The 24,186-nt window shown below is 45.3% G+C and overlaps 1 protein-coding gene across 2 annotated transcripts in view; it reads right to left on the bottom strand.

Annotated features, from left to right (window-relative positions):
- PROS1 (protein S) overlaps positions 1-24,186 on the bottom strand; it is a 118,684-nt gene that overhangs the window by 38,341 nt on the left and 56,157 nt on the right. For both annotated transcript variants that reach the window (XM_074998512.1, XM_074998504.1), the window contains exons 2-7: positions 18,882-19,039; positions 14,228-14,252; positions 13,800-13,886; positions 3,500-3,622; positions 2,334-2,465; positions 1,811-1,936 (exon numbers count right to left, since the gene is read on the bottom strand). In XM_074998512.1, the coding sequence (XP_074854613.1) occupies positions 1,811-1,936; positions 2,334-2,465; positions 3,500-3,622; positions 13,800-13,886; positions 14,228-14,252; positions 18,882-18,980 (592 nt within the window). In that variant the 5' untranslated portion in view covers positions 18,981-19,039. The remainder of the gene's footprint in view (positions 1-1,810; positions 1,937-2,333; positions 2,466-3,499; positions 3,623-13,799; positions 13,887-14,227; positions 14,253-18,881; positions 19,040-24,186) is intronic.

Genomic DNA, 24,186 nt, shown 5'->3' with positions numbered 1-24,186 from the left:
GTCTTTTTGTATCTGAGTAAACACAGCTACAAAGGGATACGAGAATCTGTTAGTATCCTCTCTTTAACCCCACAGTAATTGGGCACGGGAGAGCAGATGGCTGATCATGAAAGCTTTGGTGTTATGTAAAGTTAAGGCATCAGATAGTTGCTCATAAAGACCTGGAGTAAAATGGTCTCTGTCAGCAAAGAATTCTTTTTAAGTTTCTTTGGTGTGTGAAAGATAATAAAAAAGCAGTATCTGCAGATCTCCATTTGTCTCCACAGCACTGCCTGTGCTACAGGCTTTGCCCTGAACTGTACGCATGAAGAATTGCCTCCTAACAAAGTGCTAAAAGTTCATTCTTTTCTTCACCAGTTGGAATGTCATTATTTCCATTGTATTATCATCTCCTCTGCAGGACTCTTAGCATGCTGCTGTGTTAGACCCCTTATGGGGCCTTTGTGCCTTAAAGCTCCCAATGGTTTTGGGTAGGCTCCAACTACTCCCTCTGGTGGCAGACTGTTCTGGCCCAATCTATCTCCTACCCCAGCATGGAAGTGGACCTGTAGCACAGCTGATCCCCCAAGACACTCCAGTAATGTAAGCAAAACCATTCCTCCACCCTCAGTCTTGTAAGTAGTCAGTCCCTGATTTTTAGTTGATTGCTTCAGAGACACGAAGCAGCTGAAGCAAATAGTGCATAGACTTTGCAATGGGATCCCTAAAGTGGTTACACTTTACTTTAGACAGCACAAGACTTATGCAGATCTAGGCAAAACAGTGAACACCTGTATGCTGTGCCTTAGTTTTCTCACCACTCTTGAGTCTGCTTTGGGATTGTAGCTAGGATCTTTTCAGGGCTCCAAGCCTCCTGTGTTTAATTTCACTCCTCCTGCTCAGGGCTTCTCTTAATTACTGAATCTCTCCCTGGCCCCTGCAGTCAGTATGCTTCACCTCTCCTGAATCTGGTGATCAAGAGACTTCCCTTTGGAATCTCTCCTCAGCCTCTGGGTACATCTACCCATCAAAAGAGCCCCTGAAGTAGTGAGTCTGATCCTGGGTCAAATGACTTGCGTTTGCAGTGTAGGTAGGGGTCTCTCTGGGGAGGGGTCTGGACCTGGGGCAGCCTTGCCACCCCCACTGCACCCTTTCCTGAGGGACATGACCTGGGGTGGCACACTTCTCCCACAGCACACTTCCCAACATGGCAGAAAGCAGTGCCCAGCCCCAGACCGTGCCCTGTTCCCAAATCACGCAGGGGAGAGGAGCAGGCTGGGGCCGGGTTGCTCCGCTTCCCACCATTGCCGTGAAGCTGAGCAACTCAGCTGGGAGATGGGTGCCAGAGCAGAGGAGGTTGCCGGGTCACTCTGCTTTACTGCGGCGGAGGGAAGCAGAGCACCCTGGCCCCAGCCTGCTCCGCTCCCCTGAGCATGGTTCCTACTGCTGTGGTGAGTGCAGTGGCCTGGGCCCCGCAGGCTAACCTCAGTATGGGGAACTATCCCACCCATCCAGGCATGTGCTAAAGTACCCTTTCGGTTTGTAAACCCCTACTCTGGCACCTCTGCTGCAAACCCTGCTCTCTGCAACCCAATAATTAGAGTGCCTGAACTTTAACTAGCCCATTATTCCAAGGTGCTCCCCGTTGAATGGGAACTTTTAAGTTTACAACTCTCTATTGGCTTTGATCAGGGAGACATAATACCACATGGCTGAACCCACATACATGGAGGCATGCAAGAATTTCATATAATCAACTAGAAGTTGTAAGTTACAGATAGCCAGGTTTTCCAAATTGTCAAAATAGTTATTTGAGAAAAGCAGCCCTTACCTTCACAATTCTTTGAAGTTGAATTATATGTGTAGCCTTCTTCACATTCACATTTATATTTGCCAGGGATGTTCCTGCATTGTGCTGTCCCACAGATATTTGGACGTATCACACATTCATCCCTGTCTGTAAATTCAGAACTAAAACTCAGTGAAATCCAACCATTATTGCAGATTTTCACAGACTGGGTTTCCAGCTAAGAATGCTAACTACCCCTTGCATTCTAGAAACTCGACTTGGGCTATGAAACTGGTTTAAGTGTGGGCTTTGTGACCCAAGTCCTGGTTTCACTCATTAACTAGCTTACCTAGCTTCACGTAAAAAGGTTTACTAAACACAAGCAGTGTAATGAGTTGGTCATATTAATGGGAATCAAACATGCATCAGAGAGCAGAATTAGGCTTGAAAAAGTAGGAGAAAATTTACGGGAATATTAGCAACAGATCAGCCTAAATTCTCTAATTGAGTAGTATCAAAATATAATTTATTTTCACACAATGGTATTTTTAGTGTCTTTTCTTACCTCTACATTCCTGTTTATTTGAAAGCATATAATATCCATCTTCACAGAAACAGTGGTAGCTTCCAGGAAAATTAACACAGGTGTGGCTACAACCTCCATTTTTATTTTCTGGGTCTTCACATTCATTTATATCTAGAAGGCATGACAGAATATATCCATGTTCAAACCTCACATGCTATTGCAGTAACTTCTGTAACCCATGCCTTGTAAAGTTATAACTTTTTCCAGATAAGTTTGGGGACTGATCAAATCAGTGCCTAAGAGATGAAGAGCAAGCTGATGCCTCAGCCAGGCATAAACAAGGCTGGACAATTGCCACCAAAGTGGCCATTTCTTGGCAGGAATAGGGGAGGGACAAAAATCTGTATCGCAACACAAAAACAGCACAGAGTTTCCTTCCACATAGACGAGAGAACTTTGTTTTGAATCTAACATAGGTTGTTAAGCTAGTCACCAGCAGCATTTTATCTTGCAAGCCTGTCTGACTTTTATCTTTCTTTACCTGTATTCACTTAAGAGCTCTCTCTTTGTAGTCAAAAACTTGTTTTATCTGATCCAGTGAGTTCAAATTAATTTGTCTGGGTAATTTCATTTGGGGTAAAACATTAAGCATGTGATTCTCTTAAAGGAATAACAGACTCAGTATATCTGTGCTGTCCAGGAGACGGCTGAGCAGCACAGGATATGTTTTAGTCCTGGAGGAATTCTGCAGTTGTTTCATTTGAAGCCAGAGTAAACTTGCAGAATTCCCCCCAGGACTAATGTTACCAGCACGAAATCTGAGTCTGGGAGTATGTTTGTGTCACCCTGTGGTAATCTTTAAGGATGGTAAGAGCCAGTGCTTAGCTGACTGCAGCACATACAAACATAACTGAAGGCAGTTTGTGAAAAGTCCAGTTGGGAGGCCACAGCAGCAAGGCGTTGTGAAGAATGCCCCCTGACCCTGGGTTACATAACTGGGGTCATACAGCTACTCATCCGTCTGGACTGTGCCCTGGTACGTCACAGAAGGAAAATGGGGCTGGGGTGGGAAGAAGGGAAAAACAAAAAGTCTTGAGGGCATTTGCTGCCTCATTTATCTATGTAAAGATGTGGTACTGTTAATAATGCTATAATTTCAGCCACAGTAACAACTGCTATCACCGTAATCGTGATATGAATTGTACCTTCTTCACATCTCTCTCCGTGCCAGCCTGGTTTACAGACACAAGTGTATTTGGCTTGCCCATCAATGCATTCTGTAAATCCATCTTCATTGCATGGCAGAGGGGTACATTGGTCTGAAATTTCTGTGTGTGCAGAGGGGAAAAGATCAGGAAACATTTTGTTCTTATGCTCTGCCTTTCCATAATCTCCTCTCCTTCGTCCTTTCTTCTGATAAACACCATTCATGGGGAGGAAAAAGCAGCCACATAGCACATGCCCTGCTACTAATTCTCCTCAGAGATAAGGTACCTCAAAAGTGAAAATGAACTTAATATGTATCAGAGGGGGAGCGGAGTTAGTCTGTATCTTCAAAAACAATGAGAAGTCCTGTGGCACCTTATAGACTAACAGATATTTTGGAGCATAAGCTTTCGTGCGCACAGACCCACTTCGTCCAATGCATCTGATGAAGCAGGTCTTTGCTCATGAAAGCTTATGCTCCAAAATATCTGTTAGTCTATAAGGTGTCACAGAACTTCTTGTTGACAATGAACTTTTGTTCCCTTTGGCAGCTAGTTCTAAGACATTGCCAGTTATGGATCACCAACATTTTCCTCCGTCAAGAGATGACAATTATGAAATGAATGGCTCATGGAATGGTATACAGTGTTTGTTATTACAGGGTGCACACCTGGCCCATGGTGGTAATAGCAGCAAGCCACTACCCAGTAAGGGCTCTTCAATGGCACAGGAAAATTAAATTAGTGGTCTTATTTCAGCTCTTACTGCATAACTGTCTACATCACCAATCATCATCATCCCAGTTGTCTCGGCAGAGGCCAAGGTCTCAAAGGTACACAGACCAATTCCTTTCTCATGCTAGAGGTAGCACATTCATGTGGAAGCTCACACCCCTGCTGCTTGCACTGTATATGTTCCCATAACACACTGGAAACTCTGCTGTCCAACTGACAGTTTTCTCTAACCCTTACAAAAATCAAAAACAGGAGCATGAGGAGGAATAGATAACTTAGGCTATGTCTATACTAGACATAAAAGTCGACTGCTGATATGCAATTTTAACTACTCCAATTGCATAGATAAAATTGACTCTTCAGCAGTTGACTGCTAGGGCTGTCTTCACGGAAGGTCAAAGGCAGCGTTTCTCTCATCGACTTTCCTTAATCCTTGCCGTTCGCGAGGAGCTCCAGGGTTGATGTGTCATGAAACAAAACCACAGAAGACTGACCCTGAATGGGTCAATCTTCTGCAGTCGTGTGGTAACAGGTTTACTGTGTAACCCTGCGTGGCAATGCAAAGTGCAACACGTCTGGCACAGGGTGGAAAGAGAATGTGTTTATCTTATCCGGTACTCCCCTAAGTTGGCAGGGAAGTGTGTTTTAACTGTCTTCCTGGCTTTCTTTGCCTTATATCAGCACGTTGGAGTGCTTAATGAATTTGCTCTTGCTAAAGTTTGCTCATAGTTTTACAGATTTGTTCTCTAGGTCTCCCATATTTACACATTTTGTTCCTACTTTGGGATTATATATTTGTGAAAGTGGGTCTGTAGTTTTTTGATGCTTGATTTTTAGACAGTGTTTTAAAACATTAGTAGTAATAGAAGGAGAATGAAAAAGTGGTTTGGTTATACCTCCTGACCAGGGACGCCTCTACCCAGAGCCAGGTGTGGTTTTGCAGGGATTGTGACTTGCAATTCCCACCTACTGAAGTCCAGGCTAGGAAGACCATCCAGTGTGTAAGTTGTCTTCTGATAAAAGCTCTCAGGAAGCAGGTGGTGGACACACAGGATGAGGCAGCTGGGCTTAGGAGTATTAGACTCCATGAGCAATTCCTGGACAGTGTTCATGTGGAGACAGCTGAGGTTAAGATAGCTGTCCCACCACAAAAGAGTGCGGACACATTGTCAGTGGAGGTGGAGATGGCTCAGGGAGACACTAGCAACTGGTCACTTCCGGCAGCAGGCAGTGCTCTCCTCCTGCTCCCAATCCTCCCACTGCGGTACTGGGAAACTGTTATGCTGTTCTGGATATGGGAGATATAGGAGATAAGGAATCACCCCCTACAGGTGAATCAGAGAAGCCTTTTCCCCCCCAGGCTGGGAGGTTTCCTGCTACCACTATGAGAAAGAAATGTAGGGTAGTGGTGGCAGGAGACTCTCCTCTGAGGGGGACAGAGACACCCATCTGTCACCCTGACATATCCCACGAGGTACGCTGCCTGCCAGGAGCCAGTATCCAAGACATTACAGAGGTGTTGTCAAGGATTTTCCAGCCTACTGACTACCACCCCATGCCTGTGTCTACACAACAAAAATAACTTTGAAGTTACAGACTTTGAAGCTGAGTGTCTACAAACACCCTACTTCAAAGTTAAACTTCGAAGTTGGGCTCTGCTCCATTCCCAGGAATGGAGTAAGGACTTCGAAGTTGGGCCCCCTGACTTTGAAGTGAAATTAGAAGAAAGGGAAAATGCATGTTGACACTCTGCTGGCTACTTCGAAGTAACCCCTAACTTCGAAGTAAAGTCTGAAGTTAGTTCCTAGTGTAGATGCACCTCATGTTACTCATCTATGTGGGTACAAATGATACTGCAAGGTGTAACCCTGAGCAGATCAAGCGTTGACTACAGGACTCTGGGAGTATGGGTGAAGGAGTGTGCAGTGCAGGTGGTGTACTCCTCAATCCTTCCTGTCCACGGTAGGGGACCAGGCAGAGACAGGTGCATTCCGGAGGCGAATGCTTGGCTGAGAGGATGGTGTCACCAGGAGCACTTTGGCTTCCTCGATCACGGGATGCTGTTCCATGAAGGACTGCTAAGCAGGGATGGAGTTCACCTTTTGAGGAATGGGAAGGATGTATTTGGACTGAGACTGGCTAACCTAGAGAGGAGGGCTTTAAACTAGGTTTGATGGGGACAGGTGACCAAAGCCCCCAGGTAAGGAAAAACCTGGAGACCTGGGAGTTGGGCTGGAAATGGGAGTGATCATGGGCTATAAACAGCAGAGAAAAAAGTGGGACTACGCAGAAGTGGGAGGCAAAAGCAAATCAGTATCTTAGATGCCTATATACAAATGTAAGATGTAGGGGTAATAAGCAGGAAGAACTTGAAATCCTAATAAACAAACAAACACAGCTATGATATAATTGGTATAATAAAAACTTGGTGGGATAATATGCAAGACTGGAATATTGGTATAGAAGGGTACAACTTACTCAGGAAGGACAGGCAGGGTAAACAGGGAGGAGGTGTTGCCTCACATATCAAAAATGTGCACAACTGGACTGAGGTGGAGATGGATGCAGGACACAGACATTTTGAGAGTCTCTGGGTTAAGTTAAAAAGGGTAAAAAACAAGGGTGATGTTTTTATGGGGTCTACTACAGACCACCTAGCCAGATAGAAGAGGTGGGTGAGACTTTCTCTAAATAATTACCAAAATTATCCCAAACACAGGACTTGGTGGTGATGGGGACTTCAGCTATCTAACCATATGTTGGGAAACTAACACAGCCAGGCACAGAATATCCAGAAAGTTTTTGGACTGCATGGATGACGATTTTTTATTTCAGAAGGTGGAAAAAGCTTCAAGGGAGAAGCAGTTCTAGATTTGTTTTTAACAAATAGGGAGTAACTCACTGAGAATTTGAAAGTGGACGGTAGCTTGGGAGAAAGTGACCATGACATCAAAGAGATCATGATTCCAAGCAATAGTGAAAGGGAGAACAGCAAATTAGAGACAATGAATTTCAAAGAAAGCAAATTTTGGTAAACTCAGAGAGCTGGTAGGTAAGGTCCCATGGGAAGCACGATTAAGAGAAAAAAACAACTGAGGAGAGTTGGCAGTTTTTAAAGGGACATTATTAAGGGCCCCAAAGCAAACTATACCGCTGCATAGGAAAGCTAGAAAGTATGGGAAAGGACCACCTTGGCTTAGCCAGGAGACCTTGCATGATCTCAAAATCAAAAGGGAGTTGTATAAAAAGTGGAAAGTAGGAGAAACTACAAAAGATGAATATAAGCAAACAATGCGTGTATGCAGGGGCAAGATTAGAAAGGTCAACGCACAAAACGAGCTCAAATTAGCTCAAGACATAAAGGGTAACAAGAAGCCATTCTATAAATATATTAGAAGCAAGAGGAAGACCAAGGACAGGGAATGAGGGAGGAGGGTAGGAGAAACAATATCAGGAAACTTGGAAATGGCAGAGGTGCTTAATTACTTCTTTGTTTTGGTCTTCATGAAGAAGGCCGATGCAGAAATGCCTAACATAATGCATCCTAGTGGGAAGAAGGAAGGTTTAGAAGATAAAATACATGAAGAACAAGTTAAAAATTACTTAGAAAAGTTAGACGTCTTCAGGTCACCAGGGCCTGATGAAATGCATCTTAGAATAGTTAAGGAGCTGATAGAGGAGGTTTCTGAGCCTTTAGCTATTATCTTTCAAAAGTCCTGGAAGCTGGGAGAGATTCCAGAAGACTGGAAAAGGGCAAACATGGTGCCCAGCTATAAAAAAGGGAAAAAAGAACAATGCAGGCTACCGACCAGTCAGTTTAACTTCTGTGCCAGGAAAGATAATGGAGCAAATAATTAAGGTATTCATCTGTAAACATCTCAATGAAAATAAGGTGATAAGTAACAGCCAACATGGATTTCTAAAGAATAAATCATGCCAGATCAATCTCATAGCATTTTTTGACAGGCTAACAAGTCTTGTGGATAACGGGGAGGTGGTGGATGTGGTGTGCCTAGACTTTAGTAAGGCATTTGACATGTTCTTGCATGATCTTCTTATCAATAAACAGGGCAAACACAACTTAGATGGGGCCACTCAAAGGTGTGTGCATAATTGGCTGGAAAACCATTCTCAGAGAGTAGTTATTAATGGTTTGCAGTCGTGCTGGAAGGGCATAACAAGTGGGGTTCCGCAGGGATCTGTTTTGGGACCAGGTCTATTCAGTATCTCCATCAACTATGTAGATATTGGCATAGAGAATATGCTTTTTAAGTTTGCAGATGATACCAGGCTGGGAGGGATTGCAGCCTCTTTGAAGGACAGGGTCATAATTCAGAATGATCTGGACAAACTGGAGAAATGGTCTGAGGTAAACAGGATGAATATGGACAAATGCAAAGTACTCCACTTAGGAAGAAACTATCAGCTTCATACATATAGAATGGAAAGCGACTGTCTAGGAAGGAGAACTACAGAAAGGGATTTATGGGTCATAGTGCACAACAAGCTAAATATGAGTCAACGGTGTGATGCTGTTGCCAAAAAAAGCAAACATGATTCTAGGATGTATTATAACAGGAGTGTCGTGAGCAAGACACGAGAAGTCTTTCTTCTGCTCTACTCAGCGCTCATTAGGCCTCAATTGTGTCCAGTTCTGGGCACCACATTTCAAGAAAGATGTGAAGAAATTGGAAAAGGTCCAGAGAAGAGCAACAAGAATGATTAAAGGTCTAGAGAACATGAGCTATGAGAGAAGACTGAAAGAACTGGGCTTGTTTAGTTTAGAAGAGAGAAGATTTGGAGAGGACATGATAGCGGTTTTCAAGTACCTCGAAGACGGTTACAAGGAGGAAAGAGAAAAATTGTTCTCCTTGGCCTCTGAGCATAGGAAAAGGAGTCATGGGCTTAAAATGCAGCAAGGGAGGTTTAGATAAGACATTAGGAAAAACTAGCTAACTGTCAGGGTGGTTAAACACTGGAATAAGTTACCTAGAATAACTGGAATAAGTTACGTCATCGTCAGACACGACGGAGTACCTACATACAAGTTACCTAGGGAGGTTGTGGAATCTCTATCGCTGGAGATATCTAAGAGCAGGTTAGACAGACACCTATCAGGGACGATCTAGATGGCACTTGGTTCTGCCAAGAAGGCAGGGAACTGGACTCAATGACCTCTTGAGGTCCCTTCCAGTTCAAGTGTTCTATGATTCTATGACTTCAGCTACAGACAGAAGAGGGTGTAGGCACAGGGAAGGGAATATGGCCAAGAAGTGGCTAGCTCAGGTTAACTCTACTAAAACAAACACTGTATACATTCTTCCTGAAGCCAAAGACTTTCTTCTGACCCCTCCTCCTGTTCCCTGAGGTCCAACACAAGTGTGTATTTTGAGCTTGGAGGGCAGGATGCATCGGGCAGGAAAGGAATTAAGAGGGCAGAGTGTTTCTGAGCAAGAGGAGATTGGGTAGAAGGAAGAAAACACTGGGAACTTGAGGGGGTTCTGAGGTGGGGGGTGGATAGATTGGATTGGCAGGGGTGAGTATGGGTGAACTGAAGGAATGAGGTAACGTGGGGTGGTATGAGGAAAGAGAGAGTAGAGTGAACTGATGAATGAGGGTGTGAGGGGGTGGGAGGAAGAGAAGAGGGTAAAGGCTAGATTGAAGGGGGAGAGTTTATGGAGTTGGTACAGGGCTATGATCTTATTTCACTGTACAATATTCATTGGGCAGTTTGTAGATTTCACTTTTAAGAAGGGATGGAAGTATTCTGCATAATTTGTTGTTGTACAGTATTAAGATTGTGGGAGGTTGTTTAAAATATTACAAACTGAGCAGGTGGTTTTAGCCAACCATGCTAGATCGCACTGACGTATATCTTTGCTAAAGCAGCTTCGACTTCAGTAATAGTAAAAGGCTAAAAGACCAGGTTAGAAGCGGATTGGCTATAAGCAGTTGGGTTACACTTGTCTATCTTATGAATAGCTGATGCTCAGTTAATCTCCAAGATTTTCATATGTACTGAAATGGCTCACACATTAAAAATGAAAGTATAACAAATAAGGACACAATACAATGTCAGATGTAGAGAGAAATTTTCAAAAGGTCCCATGTCCCGCTTTCCAAAGTGACTTTGGCACTCAGAGCTAGATATACAAAGTTGCAGACAGGAGACAGTGAGATTTATCAAACATCTTAATTTACATAGATGCTTTAGAAAATCCCATTAGATGCCAAAATATCTTGGAAAAAAATCTAGATATTAGACAACAGGTATAATTGAAAATCAACTAATCTTGCATCTCTGAGTGCCAAAGTCACTTCTGAAAATAGAACACAGGCTCCTAAGGGCCAGATTTACAAGAGAATTTAGGTATCTAAGGATACAGAGATTAGGTACATACTGAAATCTTCAAAAGTGACTAGATGTCTAATTCCTGGGAGTCAGGCATATACTGGGATTTCAAAAGTGTCTATCTGTAACTTAGGTTCCAAAATACCTTATAAAAACTTGGCCCATGGAAGCTTTCAAAATTGTAAAAGTTTCTCTCTTTACTAATGTTTTGGAGTTTGCTACTTTGCAATGTGGCACTATATCAGGAATAAAATTAAGATCTAGTAGTTCACTAGCCATTCTCACTGGAAAATGTTCAACAAAGTATCATAAAATGTTCATACCATTCTAACGAGTCCTGTCTGTTCCCCAAGCCTCCAGTGAGAATGGGAAAGAGAGAGACGATGAATGAGAACACACTTTTTAATTTAATTTAATTTAATTTAATACCTGGCCCTGCAGATTTCCAAGACCAGCATCTGATGAAGTGAGTCTGTGCTCACGAAAGCTCATGCTCAAAACTTTTCTGTTAGTCTATAAGGTGCCAGAGGACCCTTCGTTGCTGTTACAGATCCAGACTAACATGGCTACCCCTCCGATACTTTTTAATTTGTGACTTCAGGCATTTTGTCACAGTAGTTTGGAAAACGTGCATCTGTGGGAAGATGTAGTGTAAATATTGAGGGTCACCCCCCCAACTCATTCGCTCTCAAAGACAATCAATAGGGATAGGTTATATGGACACAGCCCGAGGGTCCGATTCAGCCCACCATATATTTTTCTCTTGCCTGATGTGACCTTCCAGGCCAAGGCTGGGGGAAAATGGTCCCATGGCCCACTGGAGCACTTAGCAGGCCGCCTGCCTGCTGCGGCCCCAGCAGTGCTGCTCCCAGAAGTGCCATGGCCAGAGACTGCTGGAGAACGTGTCTCTGCACACCACCTTGGAAGAATGGGAGCAGTGGGTCTCAGTGTGCTGCCCTCATCCTCACAGATCCCATTGGCCAGAAACCAAACAAGTCATGGACACCCGCTGCCTCCCTCCCGTCAGGGGGTATGGAGACATGCTTGTCAGCAGCAGTCAGCTGCATTGAGCCTGACTGCCTGGTGACCAGCTGCACTGCCATCCAGGAACTGCTGATGCTGTTAAATGTCTCCCAGCCAGAGTCAGTGCCTGCACCTCACACCACGCCCCAACCCGTCCCAGTCTGCACCCTGTCCCAAACTCTGCACCCCCGCTCCAGGTTAGAACCCCCCGCCTGCACTCCAACTCCCTCCCAGACCTCACACCCTCTCCTGCACCCCGTCTCTGACAGGAGCTATCTTCTGCACTCAAACTCTGTCCCAGACCCTCCAAACCCTCCATTAATATAATAGAAATGGTCAGCCCATTACCATTTGCCAAAATTTTTGGAGTGGCTCCATGGCAAAAATGATTGCCCACCCTGGGATAGAGGCTTAAGGATAAGTACATATTTAGACTGGAAATTCTTTAAAGATATGTAGGCAGGTACCTATCACAACTTGTGTCCAGCCTGCTCTGCTTGTGTACAAGTGTGTGAATTTGGTTATGGGCTGATGCAATATATTCCTTTGTGAGGGTTTGGAGCAATTGTGTCCATTTCAGTGCTCTTCTGGGGCTGCACCACCGTGTGCTGCTTCTTATTCTACTTCTGGGGAAATTCTGTGCCAATGCACATATGCAGAATTCATGTGTCCCACAGAATTTTTTTTTCCTCCAAAGCATACATTTTGCCCCAGAAGTGTTGCAGTTCTGCTTTTTCACCCACCAGAGGCCACTGTGACAGCGGAAAAGCAAACAGCATGAAGGCAGGGGCTGTTCTGATGCCACAGTGGCCTCTGGTGGGTAAAAAAAAAAAAAAAAAATCAAAGGATGGCCCTTCTAGGGCAGAAGGTATTTTCAGCATATGGCAAAAGGAGGAGGATTCTATGAGCACCTGGGCTGTGGAGCCAGGTTAGGACAGACAGAGTGGGGCACACAGAGCTGTGGGGAGGGGGTGGGGATCTCAAACTGGGGTTAAAAATTGTTAGTGAGGGAACAAACTGGGATATAAGCTGACAGCTCTGAGCTAGGGGCTGAATGGGAGTGGAGCTGCAGGAACACCTGGATAAAGGAGGGGCTGCAGAGAAATATGGGGAGGAGGATAAGGTTGTAGGGACCCACCAGGATGCAAGGACATGGGCAGATATGTTTGACTGAATGGCCGAGGCTTGTGATCAGCCACGGTCTGAACATGAAAGGTGTTCCAGCTCCTAACAGCTTCAGCCCTCCCCCCGCCCCCCAACATATATATCTGTTCCATACTTCTCCCAGCCCCATTCAATAACCCTCCAGGTCCTTCCTGTCTCCTCCCCTCTCCCTCAGGTCCTGACCTCCCCACACATTTGCACTGATTCTGACAGGTACAGGAAACACAGTTCTGGGCTCTCATTTAAATGAATTAGTCAAAGTTCTGTATCAATATGCCTAGTGAGGGATCTATTGTCAAAAAAAAATCCACACCACTACCAGAATCTTTTTTGGTCTCTATGGTTACAGTAGGTTTGCCAACTCTGAAGCTCTTCTGGGAATTTCTGCCCCCCCCACAACATTATGTAAAATCATTTACTTAAAATACCTTATTAAAATCTCCAGGATTGTCACTGGGAGTCCAGGAGACTCCAGACTCATCCTGTAGGGCTGGCAACTCGAGGTTACACACTTGCTGACAGATATTTTGAAATAGTTACCAAAATAATTAAAACTCACATGATTATAACTTGCATGGGCTATTTTGACAAATGAAACATGGAATTTTAAAATATTGTAAGCAGGCCTTTAAATTTTTGATGCAGAATGACAGGAGTAATTTCTTAATCTATCACTATTTTGAATCGCAAAACAAAAAAGCAGTCCTGTAGTCCTGCAACATGGTATCTTGCATGGAAGTTTGTTTATTGATGAGAGTTTCAAGGTCAGAGAGGTCACTCTTGATCCTCTCCCGTTTGTTGTACAGCAGGACTGCTTTTTCGTCTTGTGACGATACAGACTATTTTGAACGTAACTTTATTTTCTAGATAACAGAGTAAAAATACAAGTTTTTTCAAAAAGTAAGTGAACTGCCTTATGAAGCAATTTGCTTATGGTGGGGAGTGTATGCTTAACCCCACTCAGTGTTAAATACACCCTAACTCTGTCTCTAGACTGTTTGTGAAAATAATGTCACACATGCTTACCATTAACACAGGTTCTCAGGTCACTTGAGGAATTTGGAATACCTTCAGTAATCCTGAAAATCCCTGCTCGATGGGAGCCAAGGCAGCCTGTAAATACAGACCAACACAATCTGCTTATGGGCCAAACACCCTTTTAGACTGAAATCATCACACAAAAGTTAAGCATGGCACCTTCAAAGAGCCTATTCTCCCAGTATGAGCTAGAAAACCAGTTGACATGTTAGGCTCAGTCAGGCTCTAAAGGCACAGAAAAGCTTTTGAGCAATTGGACATCAGAATTCAAAAGGAAAACACCCAGCTGTTGCTGCTGGAGTAACTCAGCTGACAGTAAGCAGGTGGGAAGAAAGTCCTGAGTACCAAACACACGCTATCCTAAAGTGCAGCATACAAGGTGCATTTTTGGAAGGTCGGAGGAAATTGGTACTTACTTAAATATTTGGGGTAAAAATATTCCTGTAAAAAGAAGAAGAAGCTTAGTCAATATTAAGATAATTTAAATTATATTAAAATGTTAATGAGACATTTACTGAAAGGCATTTGTGCTGCAATTCAAAAAGGAGATGAAAGAGAGAAGAGGCCCATCAATTGTCATTTTTGCTCATCTATAAAATCAACTGGGTATCTTCTATGAACTTATTTTTAGATTAAAACACAGGACATTTATGTAAACCCCAGATTACCATAGAAAAAGGGAAGGGGGATAAAAAATAGGTGAGGAATCCTCTTCCCTTATAGATCTGCTCTCCAAATGGGAGACTGGAATTCAGCCAGGAATATAATTTCTTTCTCTGTATCAGAGAGGGAGAAATGACCAGTCTGTGCTATGCTAAGTCAGTGCACATTATATAGGGCTAAAAAAGCAAGGAGTGCAAAATTATTCCTTGTATTGCTTGTGCTTAAAAGCCCTACACAGAGTTGCAGTCCAAGTCACATGTTACAGGCATATAAGATCTAAAAGAAAGGTAATTCAGACTTTTCAAAGGAATTTTGACCTTTCTTGTTATAGACACAAGCAGTGTTCTCTCTAATTTTTCCCACCCGAGCAGAATGAATTTTGTTTTGTGCACCAATGCGGAAGTGATGTGTGACACATCTCCTTCATATTGGTGCATGGAACAAAATTCACGTGCTAAGAGAGGGCTCAGCCTGAGACAGAGGGCTGGGGTATGAGAGTTCTGGCTGGGGGTATGGACTCTCAGGTGGGGCCAGAGGATTGAGGTGCAAGGGCTCTGGGGCGCAAGGGGTTCCAGGTGCAGTTGAGGGATTTGGAATCCAGGAAAGGGCAGCTGTTTGAGATGGGGGCTGGGGTGGGGATGCAGACTCTGGGCTTGGGGATGAAGGGTCTGGGATGAAAGAGGGGGCTCCAGGTTGGGGGTTGGAATGCAAAAAGGGATGCAGGCTCTGGACTGGGGATATGCACTTTGGGTGTAGCCAGGGATCAGGAGTGTGGGGTGCAAGAGGTGTCTCCAGGTGCAGAGGGGCTCTTGTTGGGGAAGGGGGGTTGGGTCTTGGGTTTACCTGGGCAGCTCCTAGGCAACAGCACTAAGGCAGGTTGCCTTGGTGCCCGCCTGTCCTGGGGCATGGCACTGCACTGAACACCAAAAGCAGTGATGGTGTGTAGAGCCTCATTGTGCCCCCAGCCAAGGGGCCAAACCTGCTGCTCTGGCCACTTCCTCACTGGCCCCAGCACAGAGCTGTCCTGGCTGCGGCAAATCCCTGCTGTGAGGGGCCCCTCTTTTCTGCCTGCAGCAGCTCCATCAAAGTTGCTCCATGCTAGGGCTGGGGTGGGGGGCACTTCCCTGCTAGGCATGGCTGCTCCATGATTGGGCCTCCCCACTGGTTTCAGAGACTTCGGGACTTGAGGAAAGGCATCTCTCCCCACTGCGGCCCTGAGCCTTTGTGCCCTTAATGGGAAGCTGTGTGGCCACACAGCTTAGTGTGAACTGAGAACACATGTGCCTAAACTGCAGGTACAGTCAGATATTTGGATATAGAGGGCAGTTTATGGGAGCTGGACACACTATGGTCTTCTCTACCTTTGTAAATCTAATGTGTATATGGCAAACTTTTCACCCAACTTAATACTGGATACAAAATCCCACCTAAAAAAAGAGAGGTACTAAAAATCTAGCTTTGAACATGTATTTATATGTAAAAATAGAAAAGAGTTTTGTTTTTGTAGTAAGATGGAATGCCTAAGCCCATACACCACAGGCCTGGTGTGAGGCCTAAGGCCTGAAAACAATGGACAAAACATAGCTCAAAGCAAAGCTAAGCTGTGAGCAAGAGGCAGGCCTCTGCTAACACAGCTTGGCACAAGCAGGGCTGAGAGTACAGGACACTAATTGGTAACGGGTCCTGGTGCAGAACAATAATTGGTGTAAGTTGAAATCACAAGGTGTCACCAGCTCCTTAAAAAAGATCTTGGCACCTACTCCTTACAGATACAGACCCAGGTTCAGGAAAGTGTCTAAAATGACAGCATGATGGATAAGAGGTGATCTAACCAAACCATGAGTTACAGGGAGACAGTGGTAACCTAATGCATCAGGAGTGAGGTGTGCTTTGTTTGTACCTATGTATAACGAGGTGCCTTGGGGGGTACCATCCTTGTCTGACCTATGGGGGCAGTGGAATTTCTACTGTTTGTGTCAATTCATTGCTGCCGGTACCTCTGTACAGTGTATCAGTACAATATACTATACTTGACAACTGTTATTTGTACCTTGCTTGGCAATAAACCCTGTCCAAGTGTCTTAGATCTTTATCTGATTTGGGGTCTTTGGGGAACCTCACAGGATCTGCTGAGATTATTGGTCCCATATAATTGAACACACAGGCAAGCAGCCTTCTGCTTATCATCAAAAGAGCTAAAGACCCATGAGGACACAATGGCAATAAATCTGCTGAACTACAGTTTTTATTTACTAATTAATAATACTGTACCCTTATGTGATAAGATTTTTTTAAAATTAAAAACTGCATAAGCCTAACACTGAAAGTAGCTCTTTGAATAAAGGCAGAGCATGCAAACAATACACACTCTATTTACAACCAAAAATAAGATAATTCATTTTCTAATTAGTGTCCATTCTGTAATACAAATGTAGTGTCTCAAACATGTAACATCAGACACTGGAGCTTGTATGGGGAAGAAAGCCTTTCAGCAAGGGTGCCCAATAGCTTGATGGTAAAAACAGCAGCACCAGCACTCTGGCAGGAGAGAGCAAGGGCCATATTTAGATGTTTTGTTCCGCAAGTGGTTTCTTTTTAGAATTCTCAGTTGAAGCCAACGGATGTTCCACACTTGGGCTACGTCTACACTAGCCGCAAACTGCGAAATGGCCACGCAAATGGCCATTTCGAAGTTTACTAATGAAGCGCTGAAATGCATATTCAGCGCTTCATTAGCATGCGGGCAGCCGCGGCACTTCGAAATTGACGCGGCTCGCCGCCGCGCATCTCATCCCAACGGGGCTCCTTTTCGAAAGGACCCCGCCTACTTCCAAGTCCCTTTATCCCCATGTATGAACATGCATTTCAGCGCTTCATTAGTAAACTTCGAAATGGCCATTTGCGTGGCCATTTCGAAGTTTGGGGCTAGTGTAGACACGGCCTTGGAGTGCTGGGAAATTTGTGTTTTATTTTTTAATCAAAAGAAAATACACGCACAGCCGTGTTTTCTGCATCTGCTCTGTCTTCCTTAGCTATAAGTAACATGTAAGACCCTACCAACTTCATGGTCTATTTTGGTCAATTTCATGGCTGTAGAGTTTTAAAAATCATAAATTTCATTATTTCAGTTATTTCAATCTGAAATTTCATGGTGGTGTAATTGTAAGGGACCTGACCCAAAAAGCAGTTGTGGTGAAAGTGCAAGGTCCACAAGGTTATTGCCGAGGGAGCTGCAGTGCTGCTATTCTTACACCTGCGCTGCTGTTGGTAGCAACACAGTCTTTGGAAGTAGGCAGCTGGAAAACAGCAGCTGCAGTCTAGAATCAGCTCTGAAGACAGAGCCACCACCAATATCAGAACAAAAGTAGGGATGGCATGGTATTGTATTGCCACCCCTCTGCACTGCTGCCTGGACAGTAGGGCCCTCAGTCAGCAGCTGCCTCTCTCCAACCACCAGCGCAGAAGTAAGGGTGACAGTATCATGAACATCTCCCCACCCTTTTGAGTCAGGAACTCCAATTTGAGAAACTCCGGTCTCCCCTGTGAAATCTGTATGCAGGGGATCTTCGTTATAAGTCCAGGTTACGTTCCTAAATAATGCAACTTACAGTGAAATGACTTATAAAGGGGAATTCATATCCACAAGGAATAATGTAATTAGCTTGAGATATGTTCCCCAAACATACAGTTCACATGTGTGGGACATATAATGTATCTAGAACCCACAAAAACAATACTGTGAATAGAAATAGAAGAGAAATATAGAATAAATAATAATAAGATAAATAGGAAAAGATAAGCCAGTTCCCCGCCAGTCCCCTCTGGTTCCCTGCAGCTCCCTGCCTCTCCCTGCTGGCTCCCTGAAGTTCCCTGCCTCTCCCTGCTGGCTCCCTGAAGTTCCCTGCCACTGCACTGGCTACCTGCCAGCTCCCCGCCGGGGCCCCTGCAGTACGGCATCTGCCGTCAGCCACCACAAAGCTCTTCTGTGTTCCTGGCTTTCTGTCCCTCAGCCCCTAAATGACACAAGTGTGGATCAGTGCGACTTACAACAAATCTGCTTTCCTGAATCACTTAACGACATATATGCAAAACAACTTATAGCGAAGAGACTTATAACGAGGACCCCCCTGTACTGTAGTGTAAAAGCACACAAAAGACCAGGCTTCATGGTGTGCGGGGGGGCGGATCAGATTTCATCGTCCATATTGCAAATCTGTGGCCATGAATTTGGTAGGACTCTAGTAGTGCATATATGTGCTAGGCTGGTACTCTGCACATGGAAGAATTTCACTCTTGGGCTCACTATCTTCTAGCCCCATTAAATATAAGTCTGTGCACTCCCAGATATTGTCTTCCTCCGCTGCACAAAATTGTCTTCCATCTGTCAAATGTCCATCAAATTCTTACCGTTTCAGGATTATTTTCAAAGATTTCCCTGGCTTCTTCTTTATTGCACAGTTCTTCAATGCACTCTCTTTCTAAATTTCCCTCCTTACTTTCTTCCATAAAAGAATTGGCTCGACGTTTCCTAACCAGGAACTCGGAAGCATACTGCTGAGACAAAACTTTGTAGAACCAAATAAATGTTTCATGTTGTATAATTCAGCAATATAGTAGGGTAAAAATCAACTTAAAGTGAGATGTTAGAACAAAAATCAGAATTCTGTTAGTAGTCATGCAGCAATCATGTGTAGCACGCTGAGAGAATGCGGACTAAAGGAACGATATTTTAGGACTGCCTTGTCTGTGTGTTAGCTTAAAAAAAAATCTGATTGTCATTTAAGCGGGTACTTAGATCTGTTTGTACAATGCCATGCCCAGACCATTATTGAAATGTTACTGTGTTAATGGGTAACATTATTTTAATCCTGGGTATTCTAAAGCAAGGTGTAGACTTGACAGGCAGAATGATGACACAAAATGAGGTGGAATCTTACAATATACACTCATCCCTTGCTATACAAGCCCAATTGGTTTCCAACTTTCTGCTCGTAGGCGAAAACTTGTAAAAGGGACACTAAATTCCTATTGAAATACATGTAAAAGTCTCTGATTGGTTCCTAGGGCTTCTAACTCGGGGAAGGAGAGGCAGCAGGAGGTGCTGCTTTTGAAAGGTAAGTGAATCTTGGGTTGGGGAGGGTTAAAGGCTGGGGATAGTTTGGGGCCGTGAGCGGCAGGGAGGGTTAAAATCTGGTGGTGGTTTGAGAGGGGGTCAGGCTGCCGCGGGGGCATTCAGGCTGCCACAGTTTGGGGCCGTGGGGCTGGTGGGGCGGGGGGGGAGTCAGGCTGCAGGGGGAGTGTCAGGCAGTGCGGGGGGTCAGGCTGCGAGGCCGATAAGGGGGTCTGGCTGCCACGGTTTTGTGCCGTGGGAGGTACAGGCACCAGGGGGGTCTGGCTGCCATGGTTTTGGGCTGCAGGGCAGGCGGGGGGGCGTGGTCAGGCTGTGGGGGCCCGGAGCTTTCAGGCTGCCACTGTACAGGGCCACAGGACTGGCAGGAGGGTCTTGCTGTGGGGCCGGTGGGGAGGGTGGTCAGGCTGTGGGGCTGGCAGGGGGTCAGGCTGCAGCAGGTTGGGGCTGCGGGGCTGGAGGTTGGGGTCAGACTGGGGGGGTTGGAGCTGTGGGGAGGGGCTTATGCTCATATTAGCCAGGGGAGTTCACTCATGGAGTGAACTAGGGGAGGTATATGTGTCCCTCACTTAAGCAAGTGCTCGTAAATAAAGTACTTGTTTAACAAGGGATGCGTGTATTAGAATAAGCTGTTTTAATTACATAGAAAAAGGTATTCTGTGAGACACTGATTTTACATGAGGCCCTAGGTGCTTTGTATAAGTCAAGATATGTCTGCTAATACTTCTAAAGTAAATATGTTGTAAGTACTTCACAACCTAAGATGAACAACCCAGTACACACAGTAAAATCTCAAGAGATGACACTAGTGGAACATCTTAAAAATGTTTGGGATGATGATGCAGAAAGAAATTCCCGTCCCTCTACAAATGTTAACAGATATACTTACAGACGTCCTACTTATCTTATAGTTGTAATACAGCAAGTGTATCCCTATTTACTTTTTGCACATCTCTGTGTTGCCATTACTGCTGACTTTTAATTTTAAATGTGTTGTGAATAAAGGAGTTAGAGAACATTTTTGTCATTGCAGTAATCACCATTCTACCCAATTAAAAGATTTAGTAAGTTTTGAATCAGGCCCTTAATGCATTCTGCACATGGCAGTGCAGATACATCGTCTAAAGTAGACCACAGTTTTGCTGTTGCTTTATTTGTTTTTGGCTAATCCCCATCAACAATAAAGACATGGATGAACAGACCTGGAAAAAATCCAAGTCATAGGGTTCAGGCAGCAGTGGAAAAATACTGGCCCATGGGGTGGATCTGGTTTGCCTGGTTTAGCTCCTGGTAGGCTGACACCACTGTATTTATCTATACCTCCACAGGTACAGGCACTTGCAGCTCCCATTGGCCATGGATCACCATTCCCAGCCAATGGAAGATGTGGGAAGCAATGTGCAGTCCATGCTGCTTCCTGCAGCCCCAATTTTCCAGGAAGAGCGATCCATGGCCAACTAGCTGCAAGCACCAGTATCTGCAGAGGCGCAGGGAGAGTGGCAGCAGCCCACCAGGGGCTAACCTTAGTGAACCACCACTGTTTTAGTACCTGGGTGTGTGCTTGAAAGCTAGTTCCCCTATTTTTAAATCCAATAGTGGCATTTAATAAAACACATATGACTGTAACCCTGGTGCGGCCTTTAATGTAAATTAGGGTAACATTAATTTATCCTTTAAATCAGCTTCTGTAACAGACTGGAAGATAGCTAATGTGATACCAATATATAACAAGGACTCTTGAGGTGATCCTGGCAATTACAGACCAGTAAAGTTAATGTCAGTACCAGGCAAATTAGTTGAAACTACAGCAAAGAATAAAATTGTCAGACACATAGATGAAAATAACTTGTTGGAGAAAAGTCAACATGGTTTCTGTAAAGGGAAATCATGCCTTGCTAAGCTATTCGAGTTCTCTCAGGGAGTGGGCAAGGGGGATCCAGTAGATATAGGCTATGTCTACACGTGAAGCCAACATCGAAATAGCTTATTTCGATGTAGCAACATAACGTCTACACGTCCTCCAGGGCTGGCAACGTCGATGTTCAACTTCGACGTTGCGCGGCACCACATCAAAATAGGCGCTGCGGGGGTACGTCTACACGCCAAAGTAGCACACATCGAAATAAGGGTGCCAGGCACAGCTGCAGACAGGGTCACAGGGCGGACTCAACAGCAAGCCGCTCCCTTAAAGGGCCCCTCCCAGACACAGTTGCACTAAACAACACAAGATACACAGAGCTGACAACTGGTTGCAGACCCTGTGCCTGCAGCATGGATCCCCAGCTGCCGCAGAAGCAGCCAGAAGCCCTGGGCTAAGGGCTGCTGCCCACGGTGACCATAGAGCCCCGCAGGGGCTGGAGAGAGAGCATCTCTCAACCCCCCAGCTGATGGCCGCCATGGAGGACCCAGCAATTTCGACATTGCGGAATGCGGATCGTCTACACGGTCCCTACTTCGACGTTGAACGTCGAAGTAGGGCGCTATTCCGATCCCCTCATGAGGTTAGCGACTTCGACGTCTCGCCGCCTAACGTCGAAGTTAACTTCGAAATAGTGCTCGATGTGTGTAGCCGCGACGGGCGCTATTTCAAAGTTAATGCCGCTACTTCGAAGTAGCGTGCACGTGTAGACACAGCTATAGTGTGCTTAGATTTCCAGAAACCCTTTTTCAAAGTTTCTCACCAAAGGTTCTTAAGTTGTCATGGGATAAGAGGGAAGACCCTCTCATGGACTGATAATCATTTAAAAGACAGGAAACAAAGAGCAGGAATAAATGGTAATTTTTCAGAATGAACAGCTGTAACTAGTGGTGTCCCCCAAGGGTCCATAGTGGGAACAATCCTATTCAACCTATTTACAAATAATCTGAAGAAAGGAGAAAACAATGAGGTGGCAAAATTTGCAGATGATACTCAGCTGCAGTTAAGAACAAAAGCAGACTGTGAAAAGCTTCAAAAAGATCTCACAAAACTAAGTGATTGGATAACAAAATGGCAAATGAAATTTAATATTGATAAATGAAAAATATTGCATACTGGTCAAATAACCCCACTATACATACAAAATGATGGTGACTAATTTAGCTATAACCACTCAAGAGACAGATCGTGGAGTCACTGTGGATAGTTCTCTGAAAACATCCACTAAATGTGCAGCTGCAGTCAAAAATCTAACAATGTTACAAATAATTAAAAAAACAGATGGAGAATAAGACAGAATAACTTGTTGCCTCTTTATAAATCCATGGTCTGCCCACATCTTGAATATTGTGTACAGATGTGTTCGCCTCTTCTCCTAAAAGATATACTGGCATTGGAAAAGGTTCAGAAAACGACAACAGAAGGCTGCTTCTACATTAGCAAGTTATTTTGCAATAGCTTTCAAAATGAGGGCCCCCTTCAAAATATCCCATGGAGTGCCAACACACAAAAAGCGCTCTTTCAAAAATAATTTTGAAAGATTGCTGTGCACCTTTTGAAACTGCTCTTCTCTACCCGTGTCAGGAAAAGCTCTCTCTTTCGAAAGAAGGCATGTGTAGACGCTCTGTGGACTGCTCTTTTGAAAGAGCGGTTCTCCATGGCACCAGCCAGCTGGTGTGTGGAGACAGCCCTTCCAGCATAAATGGGGCTCTGTGGTCGATGTGTCTGGCCACGTTTAAAGACCCAGTGACCCAGAAACCCCATGGCAGGAAGCTGAGAGCTGGCAGCAGGAACTGCACGAGCCTGCAGCAGCATGCTCGGCTGGTGACGCCAGAGCAGAGTGCAATACCCCACCAGCCTTATGGCCAGCTGGCAGGACCCCTGTGTCTCCTAGGGATCCCCCTCTGACCCACCAGAGGTATCCCCAGAGGCCAGCCAGGGGCCTAGGAAGAGGGGCACTGGAGCGAGGGGTAGATTAAAGACTTGCTGTGGCTGTGGGGGGACGAGGTGGTGCTCCTCATCTGTGGCCGGTGCCAGAATGCTGCAGCCTTCATCCAGCTGTTGGTGGGACTCAGAACCTGGGGCCACCCCCACCGCACAGCCAACCATGTGAGGCTGAAAGTAAAAGAACTGCAGCAGGCATACACCCAGGCCTGGGATGCAGCCGGCTGCTCGGGGGCAGTGATCACAGGTTGCCCCCCACTGCAGAGCCCTTGACCGGCTACTGGGGCTGAAAGACGCAGCCAAGCCAGAGGCTGTGCTGGACATGGTGGCGCCCAAGGTGGAGCCCCAGATAGAGCTGGACAACTGGCCAAGACCCGGGACCAGGAGCTGGAGACATCCTCGGACGAGGAGGGGGCTCTGGTGATCGCAATCCCCTTTAGCTCCTCACGCCAGGATCCCTCTACCCAGGCCACCCGCGAAGTCCTTGAGGGACCCTCAGGTAGGTGACTGGCAAATTGGATACCCCGGGCTGGGAGTGGGGCCACCTGCAGCCCCCGAGCCATGGAGAGGCCCACGTACGACACTCAGCATCCCCTGCCGTGCACAACAACACAACCCACAGGCCTGGGGAGGGGGATGGGGATCCCCAAGAGTCCAGGATACCCCAGGGCCAACAGGCAGTTGGAGGGGGGGGCTGGCTACAGGGGGTGGGGGGCACAGCT

The sequence above is a fragment of the Carettochelys insculpta genome, chromosome 1 (genome assembly GCF_033958435.1).
Source record: "Carettochelys insculpta isolate YL-2023 chromosome 1, ASM3395843v1, whole genome shotgun sequence".
Taxonomy (NCBI): domain Eukaryota; kingdom Metazoa; phylum Chordata; order Testudines; family Carettochelyidae; genus Carettochelys; species Carettochelys insculpta.
This window is presented reverse-complemented; position numbering and strand designations above follow the sequence as displayed.